General features: G+C 30.4%; 9 protein-coding genes across 9 annotated transcripts; 7 read left to right on the top strand and 2 right to left on the bottom strand.

Moving 5' to 3' along the window:
- Positions 1-319: 319 nt before the first annotated feature.
- GO595_005249 (putative capsid protein) lies at positions 320-655 on the top strand (the record flags this gene model as incomplete). The annotated part of the gene is made up of 1 exon (XM_067918471.1): positions 320-655. One exon carries the CDS (start codon positions 320-322, stop codon positions 653-655), a length of 336 nt encoding a protein of 111 aa, XP_067774605.1.
- A 6,437-nt stretch (positions 656-7,092) lies between these two features.
- On the top strand, positions 7,093-8,577 carry GO595_005248 (SRP54-type protein; the record flags this gene model as incomplete). Its single annotated transcript, XM_067918470.1, has 1 exon — positions 7,093-8,577. One exon carries the CDS (start codon positions 7,093-7,095, stop codon positions 8,575-8,577), a length of 1,485 nt encoding a protein of 494 aa, XP_067774604.1.
- A 724-nt stretch (positions 8,578-9,301) lies between these two features.
- On the top strand, positions 9,302-10,102 carry GO595_005247 (40S ribosomal protein S2-1; the record flags this gene model as incomplete). The annotated part of the gene is made up of 1 exon (XM_067918469.1): positions 9,302-10,102. The coding sequence occupies one exon, from the start codon at positions 9,302-9,304 to the stop codon at positions 10,100-10,102; it is 801 nt and encodes a 266-aa protein (XP_067774603.1).
- Positions 10,103-10,721: 619 nt separating this feature from the next.
- GO595_005246 (uncharacterized protein) lies at positions 10,722-11,450 on the bottom strand (the record flags this gene model as incomplete). The annotated part of the gene is made up of 1 exon (XM_067918468.1): positions 10,722-11,450. One exon carries the CDS (start codon positions 11,448-11,450, stop codon positions 10,722-10,724), a length of 729 nt encoding a protein of 242 aa, XP_067774602.1.
- Positions 11,451-11,572: 122 nt separating this feature from the next.
- On the top strand, positions 11,573-12,007 carry GO595_005245 (40S ribosomal protein S23; the record flags this gene model as incomplete). The annotated part of the gene is made up of 1 exon (XM_067918467.1): positions 11,573-12,007. One exon carries the CDS (start codon positions 11,573-11,575, stop codon positions 12,005-12,007), a length of 435 nt encoding a protein of 144 aa, XP_067774601.1.
- A 1,147-nt stretch (positions 12,008-13,154) lies between these two features.
- Positions 13,155-14,519, top strand: GO595_005244 (uncharacterized protein; the record flags this gene model as incomplete). The annotated part of the gene is made up of 1 exon (XM_067918465.1): positions 13,155-14,519. One exon carries the CDS (start codon positions 13,155-13,157, stop codon positions 14,517-14,519), a length of 1,365 nt encoding a protein of 454 aa, XP_067774600.1.
- Positions 14,520-15,946: 1,427 nt separating this feature from the next.
- GO595_005243 (uncharacterized protein) lies at positions 15,947-16,726 on the top strand (the record flags this gene model as incomplete). The annotated part of the gene is made up of 1 exon (XM_067918464.1): positions 15,947-16,726. The coding sequence occupies one exon, from the start codon at positions 15,947-15,949 to the stop codon at positions 16,724-16,726; it is 780 nt and encodes a 259-aa protein (XP_067774599.1).
- A 1,847-nt stretch (positions 16,727-18,573) lies between these two features.
- GO595_005242 (ankyrin repeat domain-containing protein) lies at positions 18,574-19,395 on the top strand (the record flags this gene model as incomplete). Its single annotated transcript, XM_067918463.1, has 1 exon — positions 18,574-19,395. One exon carries the CDS (start codon positions 18,574-18,576, stop codon positions 19,393-19,395), a length of 822 nt encoding a protein of 273 aa, XP_067774598.1.
- Positions 19,396-19,723: 328 nt separating this feature from the next.
- On the bottom strand, positions 19,724-20,074 carry GO595_005241 (uncharacterized protein; the record flags this gene model as incomplete). Its single annotated transcript, XM_067918462.1, has 1 exon — positions 19,724-20,074. The coding sequence occupies one exon, from the start codon at positions 20,072-20,074 to the stop codon at positions 19,724-19,726; it is 351 nt and encodes a 116-aa protein (XP_067774597.1).
- Between the last annotated feature and the right edge of the window lie 385 nt (positions 20,075-20,459).

The raw sequence follows: 20,459 nt of genomic DNA, 5'->3' as shown, positions 1-20,459 counted from the left end.
GCCGTTCATCCTTTAGTTTATGTAGCGCGAGTGGGAGCGAGTGCGTAGCACGAAGCTCACATAGCGCTGTGTGTGTGTGTGTCCTTCCTATTTAATTCACCCTCAATTAATAAATCTCCCACAACATTAAATTTTTTATTGTTATGCCTCGTAGATTACGTAGACGTAGTTATTCACGTGGACGTCCATTAAAGACTGTAAAGTATTCTAATGAGACTTATAATTGTTCGGAAACATTACATTTAATACAGGCTCCGGTGACGGTGCCGTAGGTGATCAAGTAAATACCACTCTTATCACTGCCGTCGCTACCCAAGGTATGCGTAAAGTAAAGAATTTTACTTTAAAAATGATTACAGATGTTGATATTCCATTATTATGGGCTCTAGTATATGTTCCAGATGGTACGGTTCCTCAAACAATGTCACTTGGTACCCCTGCTGCACCAGTTTCATTATATGAACCTAATCAAAATGTTATAATGTCAGGGTACCTTACCCCTAATGCTCAACAGACTCAAGTATTTCGTACTAGGTTAGCACGTAATTTGAATTCAGGTGATTGTATTGTTTTATGTTTAAAAGTATCCATTCCTGGTACTGAAATCACCGATAAGTTCTTAGGGGTTCAATTAAATTATGCTATTACTTATTAATAAAAAATTTTCCCACTGTTATTTTTATGTTTGATCCACATCGTATAGGACCTATTAGTGAATCATATTATTCACGCAATAAGGGACGTGTTATACAACGTAAGTTGGTACCTCCTATTAATCCACCTCTTACTAAATATGATCTAGATCGTGCTTATGAAGTTCTTAAGAATAATGGTAGGATTCCTAATTATACTATTCAAGATACCATTGTTAATTATCCTGGTGGTTCTAGTACTAAAAGAATTGCTTATGAAATTGGATCTACTATTAAGGTTATTATACCAATATCTTTTATATCTATTTCAGATATTCCTGGTTTTATTTCATTATCACAATTTACTTATATCACTAATTTAAATCAGACAATAGATCCAACACATTATTATGTTATTATTCAAATTGAACCTAATCAACCCAATTCTGAATATACTGAGATATATGTCAATTATTTACATCAATCATCTATTTCTAGTTCAGGTACTTATTATTATTATTTATATGATTTTGGTACTACTTATCCATCAGTTAATAATCGTACAGTTGGTTTTTTTACATCTAATAATTCTCTTGTATTTTATATTCGTGAAACCAATTTTGAAGTATCTGCACCCAGTGTTTTAATTGTTCCTAATTCTAATTATTCATTTAATTTTTAATTGTAAAATGTAAACCATTCAATTGATTTTAAGATATTTTCTTTTTATCTATCGGTTTTTCTGATTAATTTTATTTTTTTCTTTTCGACTCAGCACATAAGTGATAATAACAAAGTTTGTTCACTCTATGGGCAATTGAGAACTTTTTTCTTTTTTTCTTTTTCTTTAAACCAAGGTACCCCCTCCCCCAAAAGAAGCCCTAATGGCGAATGAGTGCATTTATCACGAGCTGGCCGTAGCCCGACCTCGCGGAGCCCTTTTTTATATAAGGGCGGAGACCAGAGAAGTAGATAAAGTGCAATAGGGGTGGGGGTTAGGCGCTTTTTCTTAATTCAATTACGACCGTTATCTGAGGACGTTTAAAAATAAAAATTTTTTTCTCGGTCCCTATCTTGCGGAGGACGTTAGTGGTACCTCAGTCAAGATTATATTTCATCATTTCGAATTATCATCGCAATTTTTGATGGATTAACTCCTTCTTCAATTAACTTCTTATGAAGTTCCCAATCATTTTTTGAAAGTTCATCATAATTTTCTTTAATTTTATCTCCAAATTTTGTATGTTCCAATAATTTATTAATATCTTCGGGATGCTTATGATGAAGAAAATATTTGTCGTGGAGATTTTTAAAAATTGTTTGCTTAATTAATAATAATGTTTCCAACTCGTCACGAATGTTTTGACTGATGTCTTTTTCACCAGTTTGATTTTCCATAAAAATGAAAAATTATTTGCGAAAAAAATTAGTAAACTTTTATCCTCGAATTGTCAAATTTTTAAATTCAATTATGGCTTACGATCTTAAATTTGATTGAAACCGTATTGTCATTACAAGCTTGTTTCATTATTATCCCTATTTTCTTAAAAAAATGTGGAATATTATTCCCTCTATTGAATTCAGATAATTGTTATATTGGTTTGATGGATCTTTTTACCATCTTCAGTCAAAGATTGTGTTTACAATTAAAACTTTAAATTGTGAAGAATGGATCTCATCAAATATTATTTGCTCAATTTTTCTGCAATAAAATCAGCCCAAAATTGGAGAAAGTATTGGGAAAATGTTGTTTATAACATGTGTAGAATGAAGAAAGGGAAAATGTGTGCATTGTTTAACGACCAAATTAGCATTGAAAATCTTAAATCCCAAAAAATTCGAATTTTGGGTAATCGTTTTCGCCATGAACCGTCCTTCCAAAAAGTGGAGAAATATTTTCAGAAAATTTTTTTTAAAAAAGGTAATGGAACAAATTATTGAAGAATGCTCCCAGATCAAGATGACATCTTTTCCATACAAACAGTATATAACTATTACACAATTTATCACAGAAATTACAAGAAACATTGGTATTCCTTATTCTGCATCTCAAACGCATAATAAAAATAGAAATTATGTTTTCTGTTGTACTTTCCATGGAAGAAGACCTGGTTTAATTTGTTGTAATCCAAAATTGGTTTCTATGATAATAATAATCGGTGATATTATGTTCTTTTCTTTGCATAGCACAATTCAATTCTGTAAAAGTAATCTATCCAGAATCTATCATTGGATTTTGTTTGGTTCATATCCAACGAAACCTTGAAACTCTTCATTATATGGAAATCATGCAAGTGTTTTTCAAAATGAGATTAAATATGGATTATTGTGAAGTTTTTATAAATTTGCTTGAAAATAAATGTAAAAAAATAGATTAAAATGTAAGAAATCTATCATCGAATTTGATTAAGCTCAGAGAGCACTGGCTTCCATTAGATTTGGCTCCTGAAAGAGTATCTGAAAAATGTATAAATACATTACGTGTAGAAAATATTTTTTCTCGCTATAAAACAAATTACCAATTTTCACAGATGACTCATATTCAATCAATAGAGAGATTAAATAATCTCGCACACGTTTTAATTGTCCAATCGATAAGTCACTCAGCAAACGATCATTTTGCACATATTCCGTGTATAAAGAAAGAATACAATAATATGATTGGAGACATATTTGCAAATACATTGACTTATGAGTATTTAAAGGCACAAATTGATATTTATGAACCTACAGTTTGTTGTTAGTGTATTCTCCGCAATAAAGCACCAGAATTTTCAATTCCTTGTCGTCATATTTTGATGACAATTAATGAAATTGAATCAAAGGATATTCTGAACAGGTATATCAGATAAATTCCTTCTGCTGAACAAACCAAAGTCGATAATATTGAGGATATGAAGAACAATGAAAAAAAAAACATTATACCTTAATAATGGCAAAAGTATCGCCTTTGGCTTCTCTTGCTCATCAAAATCAAAAGGTTTCACAACTTTTGATGATTTTTTTGAAAAAGCAGAGAGAGACTCTTTGAAAAATATTTCTCCACTTTTTGAGAGGGCGGTTCATGGCGAAAACGATTTGCACAAATATTTTGTTGTTCAATTGATAAATAAATTTTATATTTTGTTATATACTAGCAAACAAATGGTTAAATCTAAATCTTCAAGCAAAAAAATTGTAAGCTGGAATTCTGTTAATTTTTTAATCCCTGCAATTTTTTTGGGTATAAAGTGACATTCCCCTGAAATGGAAATCGCAATGTAATTTGGTCAGTGATGTGATTGTTGCCCATCTGCACAATGAAAGCAGAATGCTGCAGAGCAAAGATAAAAAAAATTAACTTTGCACAGTTTTGATTTTGTGATGAAAAATTTCTCTCAAATGTCTGAAAAAAGAAAGTGAAAGTACCTTATTTTAAGAAGGTTTTGTTATATTTGAACTCTTATGAGTATTTATGAATGAGTTTATGATTTTAATGAAATCATCCTTCTAATTTCTTGGTATCCTTTTGAAGATGCAATATCAAATGCTGTTTGCAATTTTGATATAAAACTCCATGTATAAAATCGCGAATATTAAATGGATACAAAAAACATCAAAAATAAAAGACCAAAATTTTTTAAATTAATGTTAATACTTTTTTGATCAAGAAGCATTCTAACTATTACTCGATGATTATTTTGGCATGCATTTATTAGTGCTGTTGTAAATTTCACAAATAAATTCCAAAAACAGATAATAAAACAAAAATATTGGAAAAAAATATCAAAAAAAAATAATTTAATACTTTGAACATTGATATCTGTTCCTTCTTGTTCAATAAGTAATTTCACTATTTCCTTATGCCCATCCCAACTTGCAAGAATAAGTGCTGTTTCAAAAAATTCCAACAAATTTTCAAAAATAACTTCGAACAAAACAAAATTAAATTACCAGAATTTAAATCAATTCCTTTTTGATCAAGAAGTAATTTTACTATATCAATATAACCTCCTTGTGATGCATACATAAGTGATGAAAAAAATAATGAATTTAAATATGAAGTTTAAAAGATTCGCATCAAAATAGAGAAAAAATCATAGAAAACAAAGATTAAATATCTTTTGCATTTAAATCAATTCCTTTTTGTTCAAGAAGGAGTTTTACAATATTAGTGTACCCATATAAACATGCTTTTATTAATGCTGTTTGAAAAGGATTAAATAAATTTTAAAGATTAATAAAAAACATTTAATTGTTGATAATAACAAAAAAATAAAAAATATATCATTTTTAGAATTAATATCAATTTTTCTTTGTTGAAGAAGTAATTGAGTTATTTCATAATATCCATATTGGGATGCAAGAATAAGTGAAGTATTAAATAATATAAAAAAAATCCAAAATAATATAGGAAAAATCAAAATATTATTATAAATTTTAAAATTAAAAAATAAATATCTTTTTCATTGATATCAATTCCTCCTTGTTTAAGTATATACATAACAAGATCAACATTTCCAAATTGAATTGCATCAACTAAAAATCCACATGGAGCATAACTTAATTCTACAAAATATTTGTTTAATAACAAATTTCCATTTTTTATAGTTTCTTTTATTATTTCATCATTAATTTCTAAACCTTTTTCTTCTAAAAATGATAAAATTTCATAATTATTATATTTAATACATTTAATTCCTAATTTAGTTAAATCTTTGTTTTTAATAATTTTCTTATCATAAAAATCATGAAAAATATCATTTTTATGAAATTTAATTGCTGTTTCATATACATCTTCAAATAATGAATTATTTTGTTCACATAAATGAATAATTTCTAAATTTCCTCCTGCAATTGCATATTTTAATGTTTGATTTATTTTAGCTCCTTTTTTTAGTAAATATTTAAAACATTGAATTGAACCAAAAAATGCACAATAATCAATTAATGAAACATTTTCTTTGTTAATAAATGAATATCTTTCATAAAGTGATGGTTTAATAAATTGATATTAAATTTCTTTTTAGAAGTTATTTTTTGAAATTTTTCTAAATCATCTTTTCGAATAATTTTGACAATTTTTAATAAATTAAATCCTTCTTGAACTAATTTTTTATGAAGACTCCAATCATTTTTCGATAAGTTATCAAAATTTTCAAAAAAATCTTGATCAAATCGAATAGTTGGAATGGAGAGGGTTGCTTTAGTCTTTCAATTTCAAATTTTGTTTTGTAATGTGCAAAATAAAAAGTTGATTTATTTCTTATCAAATAAGGATTAATTAAACTTTGTTCAATTAGTTTTTCAAGAAGATAATTTGATTCCTCTAAATTAGATTGCAAAAGAAAGTTAGCGAATATATCAATTATTTTATAAATATTTTTTTCTTTGTTAGCTTGAATTTTTTTTAAGTATTCAAAGTATAAATAGTGGTGTTTCATGCCTGTACAAAAAGATGCAAAAATCATCTGACTTATTATCAGAAAATATGAATATTCTATATTTGAATCAAATAAACTAATTGTTTCAAAAACTGATGAATTAATGTTTTGTTCACTCAAAGAAAAAACAATTTGTTCAATTTTTTGCAAAACATTCATCAAAGGTTAGTGAACAGAAAAACGATCAACCAGAAAATGGGAAATTACCTCTCAAATTTATTAAACATTTTTTCAAAGGAAATGATGCTATTCTACTTTGCAATAGTTAAAAAAATTTCAAAAATTTATAAGTTATTTCTCTTTTCATCCTATCATGATGATTAATTTGTAATGTTTTGACTTTTTAATTTTTTATTTGTGAGTTAGTAACTTCAAATCTGAAGATTTGTTATGATGTATACCTTCATCTCTATTTGTAAATGTGTTCTTGAGAATATTAGCATTTATGTTAAACATCATTGTAATATTTAAAAACATGTGTCAGTTCAGTACAGTTCTTTTTGTAAGAAAATTTTGCAAAATTTCGTGCAAAAAGTTGTTTTTCTGTCAAATCAATTTGAATAACGTTTACAATCTTTACAAAGCAAAGTTAATAAATATAATGCGCAAAATTTCCAATTTTTTCTTTCTCTTATAATACATAATCTTACACTAAAAAAATCTAAACATATTCGTTATTAATACATCTTAAAAATTTATTCAATATTTTATATATTTTTTGAAAATTGGTAAAATTATTAATTTTAGCAAAGTATAAATTTTCAATAATTTTAAATGATTATTAAAATTATTGGAATATTTATTCACGTTAAAACAATATTCAAATTTTTTACTTTGATTAATGATCATCGTCAAAACCTTAACTTGACTTTATAAAGAAAAAATGATCATTTTAGATTTTAAAAGCTATTAATTAATTGGTACTTAGCATTATTACTTTAAATTAACCAATGAATCATACTCAGTATCTAAAACCTAAAATTTTGATTAACGGTTTTATAAACTTTTCAATTTTAAATCGGTTGAACAAATAAGCTATGGTTCTTCAAGATCTCGGCGAGAAACTTTTAGAAGGGTTCAACAAATTAGCCAATGCAAAGAAAGTTGATGACACCTTTTTCAAGCAGTTTATTCGAGAAATTGTTGCTGCTCTTAAAGAAGCTGATGTTAATCAAATGACTATTATTAAATTTATGAAAGACATTACCAGCAAAGTCAAAATCAATGAACTACCGCCAGGCGTTTCTCCCCGTAAAATAATTGAGCGTGAAGTTTTAAATGCACTTGTAACCATGATTGATCCTAAAACCGAAGCCTTTCAACCAACCAAAGGTCGCACCAATGTATACATGATGGTTGGTCTTCAAGGTAGTGGTAAGACTACGACATGTACCAAACTCGGAAACTTCTATAAACGTCGAGGATGGAAAGTCGGTGTCATTGGAGCCGATACCTTCCGAGCTGGCGCACGTGAGCAGCTTATGCAGAATGCGTTACAAGCCAATATTCCATATTATATTGATTTAGATAATAATGATCCAATTGAAATTTCCTTAGCAGGCTTAGCCAAGTTCAAAAAGGAGAAATTTGATCTTGTTATAGTTGATACCAGTGGTCGTCACATGCAAGAGTCCCAACTTTTTGCCGAAATGCAACAACTCGAAGATGCCATCCAACCCGACGAAGTTATCTTTGTTTTGGATGGCACCATTGGCCAAATGGCCGAATCACAAGCTCGTGCGTTCTCCAAAGCAGTTAGTGTTGGATCAATAATTGTGACCAAATTAGACTCAGATGCTAAAGGAGGCGGTGCGTTATCCGCAGTTGCAGCCACAGGTTCACCCATTTCATTTTATGGCACAGGGGAAGGCATTGATTCATTAGAAGTCTTTGATGCGAAAAGTTTCATCTCTCGAATGTTAGGCTTTGGCGATGTTATGGCATTTGCGCGGAAGATGGAAGAGATTGACATGGACAAACAAAAGGAAATTGCGCAACGAATCCTCGATGGCCACTTTACATTCAAAGAAATGTATCAACAATATCAAACTGTGTTAGAAATGGGCGACTTATCAGCGCTGATAGATACTATGGGCATGAAGCAATATATGCCACGGGAGATCTCCTCGAGAGATATGTCGGACAACGTGAAGCGGATGTTGTACGTAATGGACTCAATGACGGACGAAGAAATGGAGAACCCGATTCTCCTTCGAGAAGAGAACCGAAAGAAAAGAATCGCACGAGGATGCGGAATGCCATTGGTCTTCGTGCAATACGTAATCGAAGAGCAAAAGCGTTTTGCAAAGATGTTCTCAAAGATGAGCAAGCCAATGCTCGAGCAGCTGATACAAATGGACCAAAACCCCAACTCGCTAAACGAGAGATCAATCAAACAAACGCTAGGAAGCATGTCAAGGGCAATGGACCCGAAGATGCTGCAGCAGTTGGGCGGAGTGACTGGACTGTCGAACTTGATGAAGAAGAGTATGGCAGCATCGAAGATGAACACTGGGAAATAATGAATTGACTAAAGAATTTATTAACAATTTACAAATTTGGAATTGTGACAGAAATTAAAAATGTAATTATACAATCAAATTGCGATTTTAATATTCGCAATGTTATCAACTTAACAATAGATTTAGGATTGGATGAATTAACACTTTGAAATTTTGGCAATTCCAATATGGAATTCGGAATTGTGGCAGAAATTAAAAATGTAATTATACGTATCAAATTGAGATTTTAATATTCGCATCTATAGATTTAGGATTGAATTAACACTTTGAAATTTTGTAAATTCAAATATGGAATTCGGAATTGTGACTGAAATTAAAAATGTCATCATTCACATCGGGTCGCGATTATAAAAATTAAATTTTTATAAATACATTGCTCAAAATTTGAATGTTATCAAGTTCAACTAGAGGTTTAGGATTGGATGAATTAACACTTTCCGATTTTGGGATTTTTTTAATTTGCTTAGGAAAACTTGAATTATTTTGTGGTCATCCGGAAGCTGCCCTTGATTTTTTTTTTCTTAAAAGTTATAATGCAATAATACACATTGGCAAAAATTTTTACTTTCACAAAAAAAATTGGAAAAGATGATATATATTTTTTAGAGGAATCTTATGACAAAAATTATTGTTTCAACAACCCTTTGGTTAGAGCATTTTCATTGAAATAAAAGAGACATTTGATGTAAAATAAAGGAGCGGTTTTGGTCGAACCTTTACGAAGATGTCTGAAGTTCAACAACAAAATGCTGAACAACGCCGTGGCGGAATGCGTGGTCGCCAACGCGAACGTCCACAACGTAATACACAGAACAGAGGCGGTAAAGATAAGTGGCAACCAAAGACTAAATTAGGTCGTTTAGTTGCTTCTGGTCGTATCACTTCCATCGAACAAATCTACCTTCATGCAATGCCAATTAAAGAACCAGAAATTATTGATGCACTCTTAGGTGATAACTTAAAGGATGAAGTGATGAAGATCATGCCAGTTCAGAAACAAACACGTGCCGGTCAACGCACACGCTTTAAGGCAGTTGTTGCTGTTGGTGATTATGATGGACATGTTGGTCTTGGTATTAAGACATCTGCCGAAGTTGCCAATGCCATCAAAGGTGCTCTTATTTATGCAAAGCTTTCTATTCTCCCAGTTCGTCGTGGTTATTGGGGTAACAAGATCGGTCAACCACACACTGTTCCAAATACAGTTACTGGTAAATGTGGATCTGTTCGTGTTCGTCTTATTCCAGCTCCACGTGGTTCCGGAATTGTTGCAGGTTCCGTTGCTAAGAAGCTTTTAGCCATGGCCGGTTTCGAAGATCTCTTCACATCATCAATTGGTAACACAAAGACATCCGCTAACTTCCTTGTTGCCACTTATAAAGCAATCGAAGCCACATACTCTTTCTTAACCCCAGATCAATGGGAACAGAAAGAACCAGAGGCTCATCCATTTGTTCAATACAGTGATATATTGGCAAAAGACAACGAATTCAAAGTAACAAAAGTTAATATCAATTTGGAGTAAATGCTTTCTCCTTATTATATATGGATAATTATTTTTTTTTTTTTTTTTTTTTGTTGTTGTTGTAAATAATAACTGATTAAAATTAAATACATCCAAATTCTTTAACAATCAATTTAGCTTTGAGTGTTTAAACAAAAAGATTTTAATTTAATTTTAATTTGTAATATATGAAATTTTAATTCGCAACTTTTTATTGAAAAAATCCCAATAACAAATAGTTGGTTTGCAATGTAGGCCAACATTTCGCATTAAATAGTTAAGAATTCTTAAAAATTTTTGAAAATTTGAAAATCATGGTATCATAAAGCCAGACGATGTGTGATTAAAATCCTTTTCTTGGAACTAACCGACTTAAATTAACCCAAAAAGATGATTAGAATTGGTTAAAATTTCCACAAAAGTTCTGATTTAGTCAAATCATTTTGATTGAATTCAAAATAATCGTCAACGATTGAATTTTAAACGCAGGCAAAGATGTCAGGAGGAGCCTCCTTGTAATTCTTCAGCCATTGCTTTGCGTTAGGATTAATCTTATAATAGTCTGGAGTGTACACAGATATAAGCCCATATATCTTGTTGCCATCGGCTCTGTCGACATTAAGGTTAAATGTATCTCCGCTCAACTTAACCCATATACGAAACTGATGTTAGAAAACAAATATACGTTTTCAAAGCCAAGTTGTTCGGCTAGAGTAATCATAGCAGTGAAGCATTCGCTTCGATATTTCGTCAATTCGATTTGGATCTGTTTATTATTGTTTGTACTAAAAACTTGTACTTGCTTTGGAATAAACTTGATACGAGGGTAAACAGAATCAAGTTCAACTTTATAGTCTCCCCATTCTTTGGGAGCAAAATTATCTGGATCAAGTTCAGGAAGATTTTCTTCTAAGCACTTAATATCATCTTTCTTGAACTTGTTCATGTGTCTGTTAGTAAGGTATTTTTCCGTTGATTCAAGTTTTTGAAGAATTTGATTTTGTTCAACTTTTGTTTTGTACGAAACATATTTTGCAAAACCACTATGCTTGCAAACAAGATGCACATGGAAATGATCAGCACTTCTCCAGCCTCCGAAGTGATGACATAATACAATTGGTATTTGAGCTTCAGCAACTACTTGTTGAACAATATGCCAAAATTCTTGTTTATTTTCATCATTAAAATCTTCCAAGTTGTTTGAAATAGCGTCGATTGGAATTTCTCTTCGAGTTCTGATAATAATATGTGCTCTTCCTTGATAAGCATTTGCAATGGCTATAAAATGTTCGGATTCAAATAAAATGCAATCATCATTGTAATTTAATACGTTTCTTTTTTGATTGTTATTATTTTGTTTCCTGTTCATTGCTCAGAACCTGACAAACTTAGTCAAATTTGTTTTGGAAAGTCTGTCAAAATACAAACAGAGTTTGTTAATTCATACGAACAAAGTTTAGTCAATTTTCGTTCTGGTCCTCCTTTCTGAAAATGGGTAAATCCAAAGCCTGTGGAAGGCAAGCAGCTCGTAAACTTCGAGTTGCTCACAGAAATAACCTCTGGGCAAGTAAAAAATATCGCAAGAGGCAAAGTACAACAATCTATAAGACACCATTAGAAGGTGTTGCTATGGCTTCAGGTATTGTGACACAAAAGGTTGCTGTAGAAGCTAAACAACCAAACTCTGCTATCCGTAAAGCAGTTCGTGTTCAACTTAAGAAAAATAGCAAAGTTATCACTGCATTTGTACCACGTGATGGTTCCCTTCGTTTGATAGATGATAATGACCGTGTTCTTGTTGCTGGTCTTGGTCGTTCAAATCGTTCTGTTGGTGATCTTCCAGGAGTTCGTTTCCAAGTTATCAAAGTTGCTGGTTTCTCTCTTCTTGCCTTATGGCTCGGAAAGAAAGAAAAGCCAAGGAGCTAAATAAACATTTTTTTCTTTTCCATTTCCTATATAATAGGAAATTTCTGATCAGAAAAACACATGCTTTCGATTCTTAAATGGAGGAAAACTGCGTATAAAAAGTAAACAATCCGATACAGAAATGCGCTATAATTCTATTCAAGGAATTCCTTCAGTTGAAACTTTGGAAAAAATTACTAAACCAAAAAAGTGACGCCATGTATTGTTCAAATGACCAATGACAAATTTTCCAAAAAACATGTCACAATAATGCTTTTCTGAGTTTTATGCCATGGCAACGAATCCACAGAACATGTCACTTGTTGACATTTCCACTTTTGAATGAGTGTATAATTTTCCCGATTCAATATTTCACTAGACTATATCGGTTATTTCAATTAAATTAAAATCAGAAAACATGGGAAGAAGAGGAAATAAGTGGAACCACATCAAATCGATAACAGTTACCATTGGGGATTGTGTTGTCATAATCCCTTTGAATGATAATGAGAAAATATCTGATCGTATATCTGCAAATAGAGATTTACAAATGATGGGTAAAGCAATCAAAAATGATAGAAATATATTGAACCAACAAACCATTCCTATAGAACAACTAGAAAACGCACCAGTTACAGAAGACCCAGATGTTAATTTTGATTTATTTGCACAAGATATGACTCCGGCCGAATTTGTTCCTTGGGATGATGACTTTTACTTTGGTATGGATTTATAATTGTTATATGATAATAATTTATTAAAATTTTTCTATCCACAACTATAGTTAATTAAAATTTGAGATATTTAATCATTTGCAATCAAAAGCAGTTGCTTAGTACTTATTTTTTTAGTTTAAGCTTTCATTTTCAAATTTTAATTTTCATAAATATGAAATTAATCAAATACACGAATATTAATCCAATGCCTTAGGTTTCAAACGCGAGAACTATTATTAGTAAGACGAGAAATTATGAATAGATTCGGGGAAAAAAAGAAGAAAACCCAATGATTTACTCTTATTTAACCTACTTTTTGTACATGAAAACCGATAAATCATAAAACATTTGAGTTATTGAACGATTAAATATGACGTTCAGTCAATAAAGATTTTGAGGGGAACGTTCATTCAAATTTAATCACTCATAGCACAACACAAATATCGCTTCACATGTTTCACCGCGTATACGTCAAAGGTACACTTGGTAGAACTGAAACAGCTAACCTTTATGTTATAGTTCAGTGTAAAATTAAACACTATACTTTTTATGTCGGACAAACACAAACTATCAAAAGTGCAAATCCAAAATGGGATGAAGATATGGAACATCCATTTATAGTGCCTTCTTACGCAGCACAAGAAATCGAATTCATATTAGTTAAGCATAATATGGTTTTAAAAGATGAAAATCTTTCAACATGTTCATTTTTCATTGGCAATAATCAACCAAATAATGATGTTGATCTCACACTTTGTGAGGGATCTCTTAGAGTTCATGTTAATGTTGGAGCTCAACCAATTAGGATCAATCAAACATTTAGTCCATCAAAAGGCAGTATTTATGCAATTTCCACCATTCCTATAGTTTTATGTGGTTTCAACAAGAAGACAGGTCTTGCTACATTTGATGATTGGGAGGATGTTTTTCAAAATACATATCGACTTTCAAAGATTAATCCCGATATTACATACCATCCAATTTTAAACATAGATCCCAACCAACCTCCATCCAATGGTTCCATTTGGCTGATCTGTTCCCCAGAATTACCCAAAGGAGATATTCTTTCATTTGACCCAAAGGAGAAGCCTGTCATCATTGATCAGCGTCAGCTTCAAATCCAGTTCAATCCAGACAGTCCAACCTGCACGTTTGGTTTTTCATATGAATTTACAGATAAAGAAGTTGTTGTCAAAAACGTCCCAGTTCTTTACCAAGAGCCCTACACCAAGCTTGAGCAATTTGCGCAAGTTATTTCCAATAGTCCATTATTCCATATTCGCCAATATTTCACACCTCATCAAGTGTATCCAATAACATCCGAATGGGTCACGATCCGAACCAACTTCCAAGGCCCCATCGATTATTTATTTTTCACTGATGGCAAATGGCTTAATTCACAAGAAAGTACTCAACATACGCAATATTTAGTTTCTAATCGGATTAAAATTGTTCACAACAAAAAGAAAGATCAAAAGATATCAATTTCGCCTAATATTTTTAAGGATTTTAACAAATATGTTATGTTCATTCTTCGTTTCGAAGGAAAATTACCACAAAACAAATTCACGTTGGTGATAAAAGGAGACAAAGATCAATCGGGCCATAAAAGAGAGTTGTTCTGCGCGCCGCCAATACCTGACACGGGGAATCAGAACCTTATGCTGGGATACTTCACAATGAAAGACGACAAAATAATGTTCGCAGCTGAATGGGAATTCATGGACAATTTGGGATTGAAGAACAAAATGGGTATGATATCTCTGTTCGAAATGAAGAAGATAATGGACGCATGGATGGATAAAAATGCAATTTAAGTAAATGATTTAATGTGTTTTTGATCGCAGAAAATGAGATATGAGAAAGTCGAAGAAGTAAAACATTTATGAGCGAATTATTTATGTCGCATCGCTAATGTTTTCGGATACGTTCCAATTATTATGATGATAAAGAAGCATTAAACATCGCATTTTAGAAATATCGAAGAAGGTTTCAGCTATTCAAGCAGTAATAACATCAGTAACAGGATAATGCTTTTCTGAACACAATCAATTACATCGAAGTTATTAATTAAAGCTGTTTCACTATAGATCATCTTGTCAGCGATTTGATTAATATCATCAAATGATTAAATGCGTGAAATAGTAACCGGATTAATTAAAATGTATTATAATTCTTTGACGCGTGAACAAGGATTAGAAATAATTAATTACATCCAAAACTTGAATCGTCTTGCAATTTCATCCGGATGACTTGCAATTGGCACCTGTCTAATATGCGCCACCGCTAAACACTGCAAAAACTTGCCCTAGTGATCAAATCGCACTCAGACGTTATCCCAAATTAACATTATAGTTCATGCCATTATGCTTGTCTGAAAAAAATGTCAATTCCCATTATCGCATAATTAATTTGAAATTCCATGTGTTTGAATTAAAATATGAGTTCCCATTTAACAAAAGAAAAAATGTAAAATCATCAAGGAAATCATGCTGGCATATATTTGGTCATAAAAGATAGCTAAAATGCACAAATGAAGCAATATTGGTAGTTTTTTTGTGATGTTTATCATCACTGAAGTCATCTTTGACTTCTTCGACATTTCCATTACCTATTGTATCAAATAGTCAACTTCTTGATTTGGTTGTCGTCCATGAACAAATTATACGATGCCTAAATCAATTAGATCTGATATAAGATTCCATTTTATAAATAATGGCATAATTGATTAATTAAAAGGAAATGTGAATATGTTACATGAAGGTTAAAGAGCGGTATTGAATTAAATTTCAAAGTATTTAGATAGTGGTTAGATTTACATGTTTATTTTGATATTATATATTAAATTATCTGAAAATGTGGAATTGTCTGTGAAATGCATTGTGTAAATCACTTAAATAATACGTTAATCTCTCAAAAATACACCGGAAATTTATGGGTAATTATGCGTTTTTTCTCAAAATATTTTGACATGTTGTCAATGACCATTTTCGTTCGTTTGGGATAATTTTTACAAACAATAACCGTAAGTTTACACAATGTTTATTAATGAATGTTTCCAATTATATGTACATCATATAATCATCATATTGGAAAATATTAGTAAACATATTCCATTTTTAATAAATTATAAATTAATCTATCTTTTATTTTGATTATATTAAGATATTATTATTTTACCAAAAAAATAAAAACATCACCAATACAACTTTTTGATAATAGGTCCCACAAATTTGAGAAGTTTATGAAACTCTTGACCACACCCTTTCAGGAGGATCTTGTAATGTCAGTTGTTACACCTCACCCAAGTATATACCGTGTTTCTTGCTATGGTTGTGGTCAGATGTATGTAAGGCGTGCAGAAACTGATAAATGCCCATTTTGTGGACGAACTACCATCAAATACTATGAATGTAAGTGTGCAAATTGCGGCCACATCGTAACTGTCAATTCATTTGATGATGCCTGCAAATATTGTGCAGCAAGAGGCAAATGGACACAAGGTACTTACAATGGTAAAGTATTCAAATACGCTGTTATTCCAAAACAAGTCATTCCTGATGAAACTACGGTTATTACAACATATATAACAGAAGAGCAACCACCACCTCCACCAGTTAAAACAACCAAAACAACATATATCACAACAAAACCAGCAACATCTACATCAACCACAAAGACAACATATGTTACCACAAAGCCAGCCACAACATCTACAACAAAGACAACATATGTAACGACAAAACCATCAACATCTACATCAACTACAACAAGAACTTATGTTACTTCAAATCCATCAACATCTACAACAACAACGACGTATGTTACTCCAATGCCAACAAAGTCATCGACAACTAAGACAACATATGTTACCACAACTCCAGGAACAACTACCACAACTACAAAAACCACTACAACTACTACTACTACTACAAACGGTGGAAAGCCTTCAGGTCAAAAGGTAGAATTCAAGTTTGATATGGGAGAAAGAGAAGGTCCTTCTCCAGACTGCTTCATTGCTTAAACGTATTCTATTAGAAAAAGTTTTTTTAACTTTTTTGAATAAAAAGTGTCATTTATGTTTTGACTAAACAAAATTCTATACAACGATAGAATTTTTCTGACAAACTTTTTTTTTGATGATTACCCATTTTATTCAAGTTTTGGAGGATTAGTATTATAGATACAGTTTTAATAATGACACCAATAATTTTATAACTTCGTTTTTAATGTGATTTATTTCTCCATATCATTACATAAGTAATTTCATTTCATTGATTCTTGCTTTAATATATGTAATGAAATTTTGTAAGCAAGGCTTGTTCAGACACGTAGGTCTTCCAGAATTAAGTGGAATTTTTTTATGTTATGTTAAATGATTTCTTATTATCAAATTTTGTCGGAACCTTAATTTTATAAGGTTAAATATGTTGGTATTGTTTGATTTTTCAATCTGAATTAATTTTTGGATCAATTTCCTTTTAATTTTTTCATGTGCATCATAATTATCATGTTTATTTTTAAAACAAAAATATTTTTAACTAAAATTTAATCAATTAAATAAATTCTTAAATGTCTTGTTTTTCTGATCCATAACATTTTATTTTCATGAAAGTATGGTGTGTCTAATTCAAAATTATGGTTTTTGAGAAACTGGGATAAATTATCAATTTAATCATCAATCTATTTACTTGTCTAATGGACACCTCAATATAAAAAAATGGCCTTTTCATTTTTTCTGGTTTTAAAAAAAAATAAACATAAACTAGAGTTATCCACTTAATGAAAATCTTGAATATATTTCAATAGACATTAATTTCTTTATTGATAATAATACTATATATCAAAATACATTATAATCAGTATTTATTTCCATCATTTTAAACAAAAACTTTTTTTTGATGTAAATGGTTGTTGTAATATTTATCACCATCCTTTATATTATTCAATTTTACTAATACATATGAAAAAGTTTTATTTTTATGTTTAATTTTCTGCCTAATATATTAATTTTAATTTTCATTAAAAAATCATTTTTTTCTTTCAACTTTTATATAATCAAATATGATAAAACTAATTCTAAATTTATTCCAATTATGTTAATTTTATTTTTCATTCATACACTTCAAATTTTTAATAATATAACAGAAACACATGGTGTATCAGCTGCAAATGACAAACATGTTTAGTTTACTAAACCAAAATCAGTTCCAATTCAAATAATTAAAACATATTCTATAACTTATTTGTTAACAAATACTCGCTCATACACATTATATAAAACGCATACTTTATCTTTTTTATTAAATGTTTTAGATTCTTCTTCAAGTTATATTCAAAAAGAATTTATTTTATATGATTATACTTTGACGTTTTATTCAACTTATCATAAAATTTATTTAAAGAAAAATACAAATCAAACATATTCATCAAATGATAAAAAAACAATTTTAATATTTGTTTCCATTTTTGTTGTTATTTTTATAGCTATAGTTTAACTACTTGTTGTACTATTAATTCGAATTAAAAATAAAAATGAAATAATAGATGAGGATGCGAAATCAGAAAATCAAAATGAAAATAAAGTAATATATACATTTGCTACTTGTGTTCAAATGCCATATATCGATGATGATCCTTTTGCAGAGGACTTTATGGAAGAAAGCTTTCATTAAAAATGCGTGTATTTAGTTTTGTTTTTTAAAAATTATGAAATTAAAAATATGTTTTTGTTTCATTCGTTGCATCATTCAATTTTCAGAACCACAGTCAAAAAATTGAGAAAATAACAGACACTTTTCAAGCAATAACCGTCATATGGGACGTTAAAACTGAAAGCGAATTCTAAACCGTTATTAAATTTTCTTTTTAATGAATGATTTAATTGCTAAAGCATGGTCAATGGCTCAATTTGATGATATTGACGGGCTTAGAGAATTAGTTCCTAGTCAAGTGAGCCCAAATGCATCAACTCATTCTGAAGAAAATCATGTACATTCTTTATTAATGTGTGCTTCTGCACATGGTTCTATTGAATGTGCAAAATATTTACTCGAAAATGGCGCTAATGTTGAACAAAAAAATTTTATGGGCTTTACAGCATTACATTGGACAGCTTTTACAGGTCGTCTTGAGTGTGTTGATCTTTTATTAGATAGTGGAGCTGACATCAATGCAAAAACAGAAGATGGAAAAACAATTGTACATATTGCTGCATCTCGTGGACACATTAATTATCTCAAATATGTTCTTGATATTGGTGCTGATTTAGATGCTGTCAATAGCCTTGGATGGACCGCCATATTTCTTGCTGTTGTAGCCAATCAAAAGGCTACTGCCAAATATCTTCTAGAAAGAGGAATCGAATATGATTACCTGGATGCCAATCTTCAAAAGCTCACTGACATTGCTGCCAAATACAATAGGACATGGTTCAATAGTCTTTTAGAAGAAAACATTAAAACTGAACAAAAATCTGAATCTGATAGCAAATCTGAATCACAACCTCCACCAGAAAAATCAATCCCATCTTCATCACCAAAACAAAGTAAGGTTAAAAAGATAATTAAAGCTGCGAAAGATGTTAACGAAATCATACAAAACGATTTTTTTGATTCTGATGAATCGACATCAGATGAAGAAACAAAGGCAAAAAAGACAACTAAGAAGTCTCCAAAAAAATACAAACAATAAATGAATAATTATTCGTTTTATTTGTTTTTGCCAAAAAGATTCTGTTCAACATGTTAACGTCTTTCTGTTTATTATTATTTGTTTCATTTTCGAAAATGAGCAATTATAATTCACTTATTTAAACATTTAAAGGTATAACAAATGAAGCAACGCAAAAAAGTTAATACAAATTTTTATATCTCAAAATAATTCATTACAAATTTCGATCATCAATTTTTCCATTGGATATAACGCAAGTAATTTTTTTGCATGTTTCCATTTCTAACTCACAAGCTTTGATAAAAACACTTAAATTTAATGAATAATAAATTTTTACAATAACAATATCTCATTCGCCAACAGTTCGCGGGTTACCTTGGAATGGGTTATGCCTATTTTCTGTTCTTGTATTTCTTTGTTGGTTTGGATTGTATTGGAATCTTTCGGTATTATTATCAATTCCATTAATGTTTGGATGTGGTTGTTGTTCACCTTCTTCATCTTCCTCATTATTATCAGAGATGAATGGAATAAGTTTCTTTAACGAAAAAGATGGGAATCCTCTTCGATTTCCGTTTTTCTTGATAAATCGGATGTATATATATGAAAGAGCAGAACCAAATAAGGTACATACAAAGTCATCAAATGTTGTGAATAATGCCAAAATGAGGGATATGAAAAGAATTGTAAATGGAAGCATTCTTATATGAATTGGGCCGCAAAAAGAAGGAACTTGAACTGGAAAGAGTTGATGAGCTAACGCCATGGATATTGCTGCTTGACTTGATGACCCTGTAAAAATTGGTCGACTTAATAATTCCGAATTTTTCGTAATTAGATATAGAATTAAAAAAAGTAATATCATTAGAATATTTGTATAAAATCCTGTCATATAGTATACGCGTAAAAATTCTTTGGAACCTATCATTGGTTCGATTAATTTTCCTATCATTAAAATTATAATGCCATCAAGAACACCTTTCAAAAGAGTGTCATAATAAAACATACCTGTTAGCAGAATCCATATCTTTGGAAATGGGGTCCCAAATGATTGAACAATCAAACAAACATAAGGTCTAAAATTT

This window comes from Histomonas meleagridis (assembly GCF_020186115.1).
Source record: "Histomonas meleagridis strain 2922-C6/04-10x chromosome Unknown contig_320, whole genome shotgun sequence".
NCBI lineage: Eukaryota > Parabasalia > Tritrichomonadida > Dientamoebidae > Histomonas > Histomonas meleagridis.
Note: the sequence above shows the minus strand (reverse complement) of the source record. Positions and strands in the feature narration are given on the sequence as shown.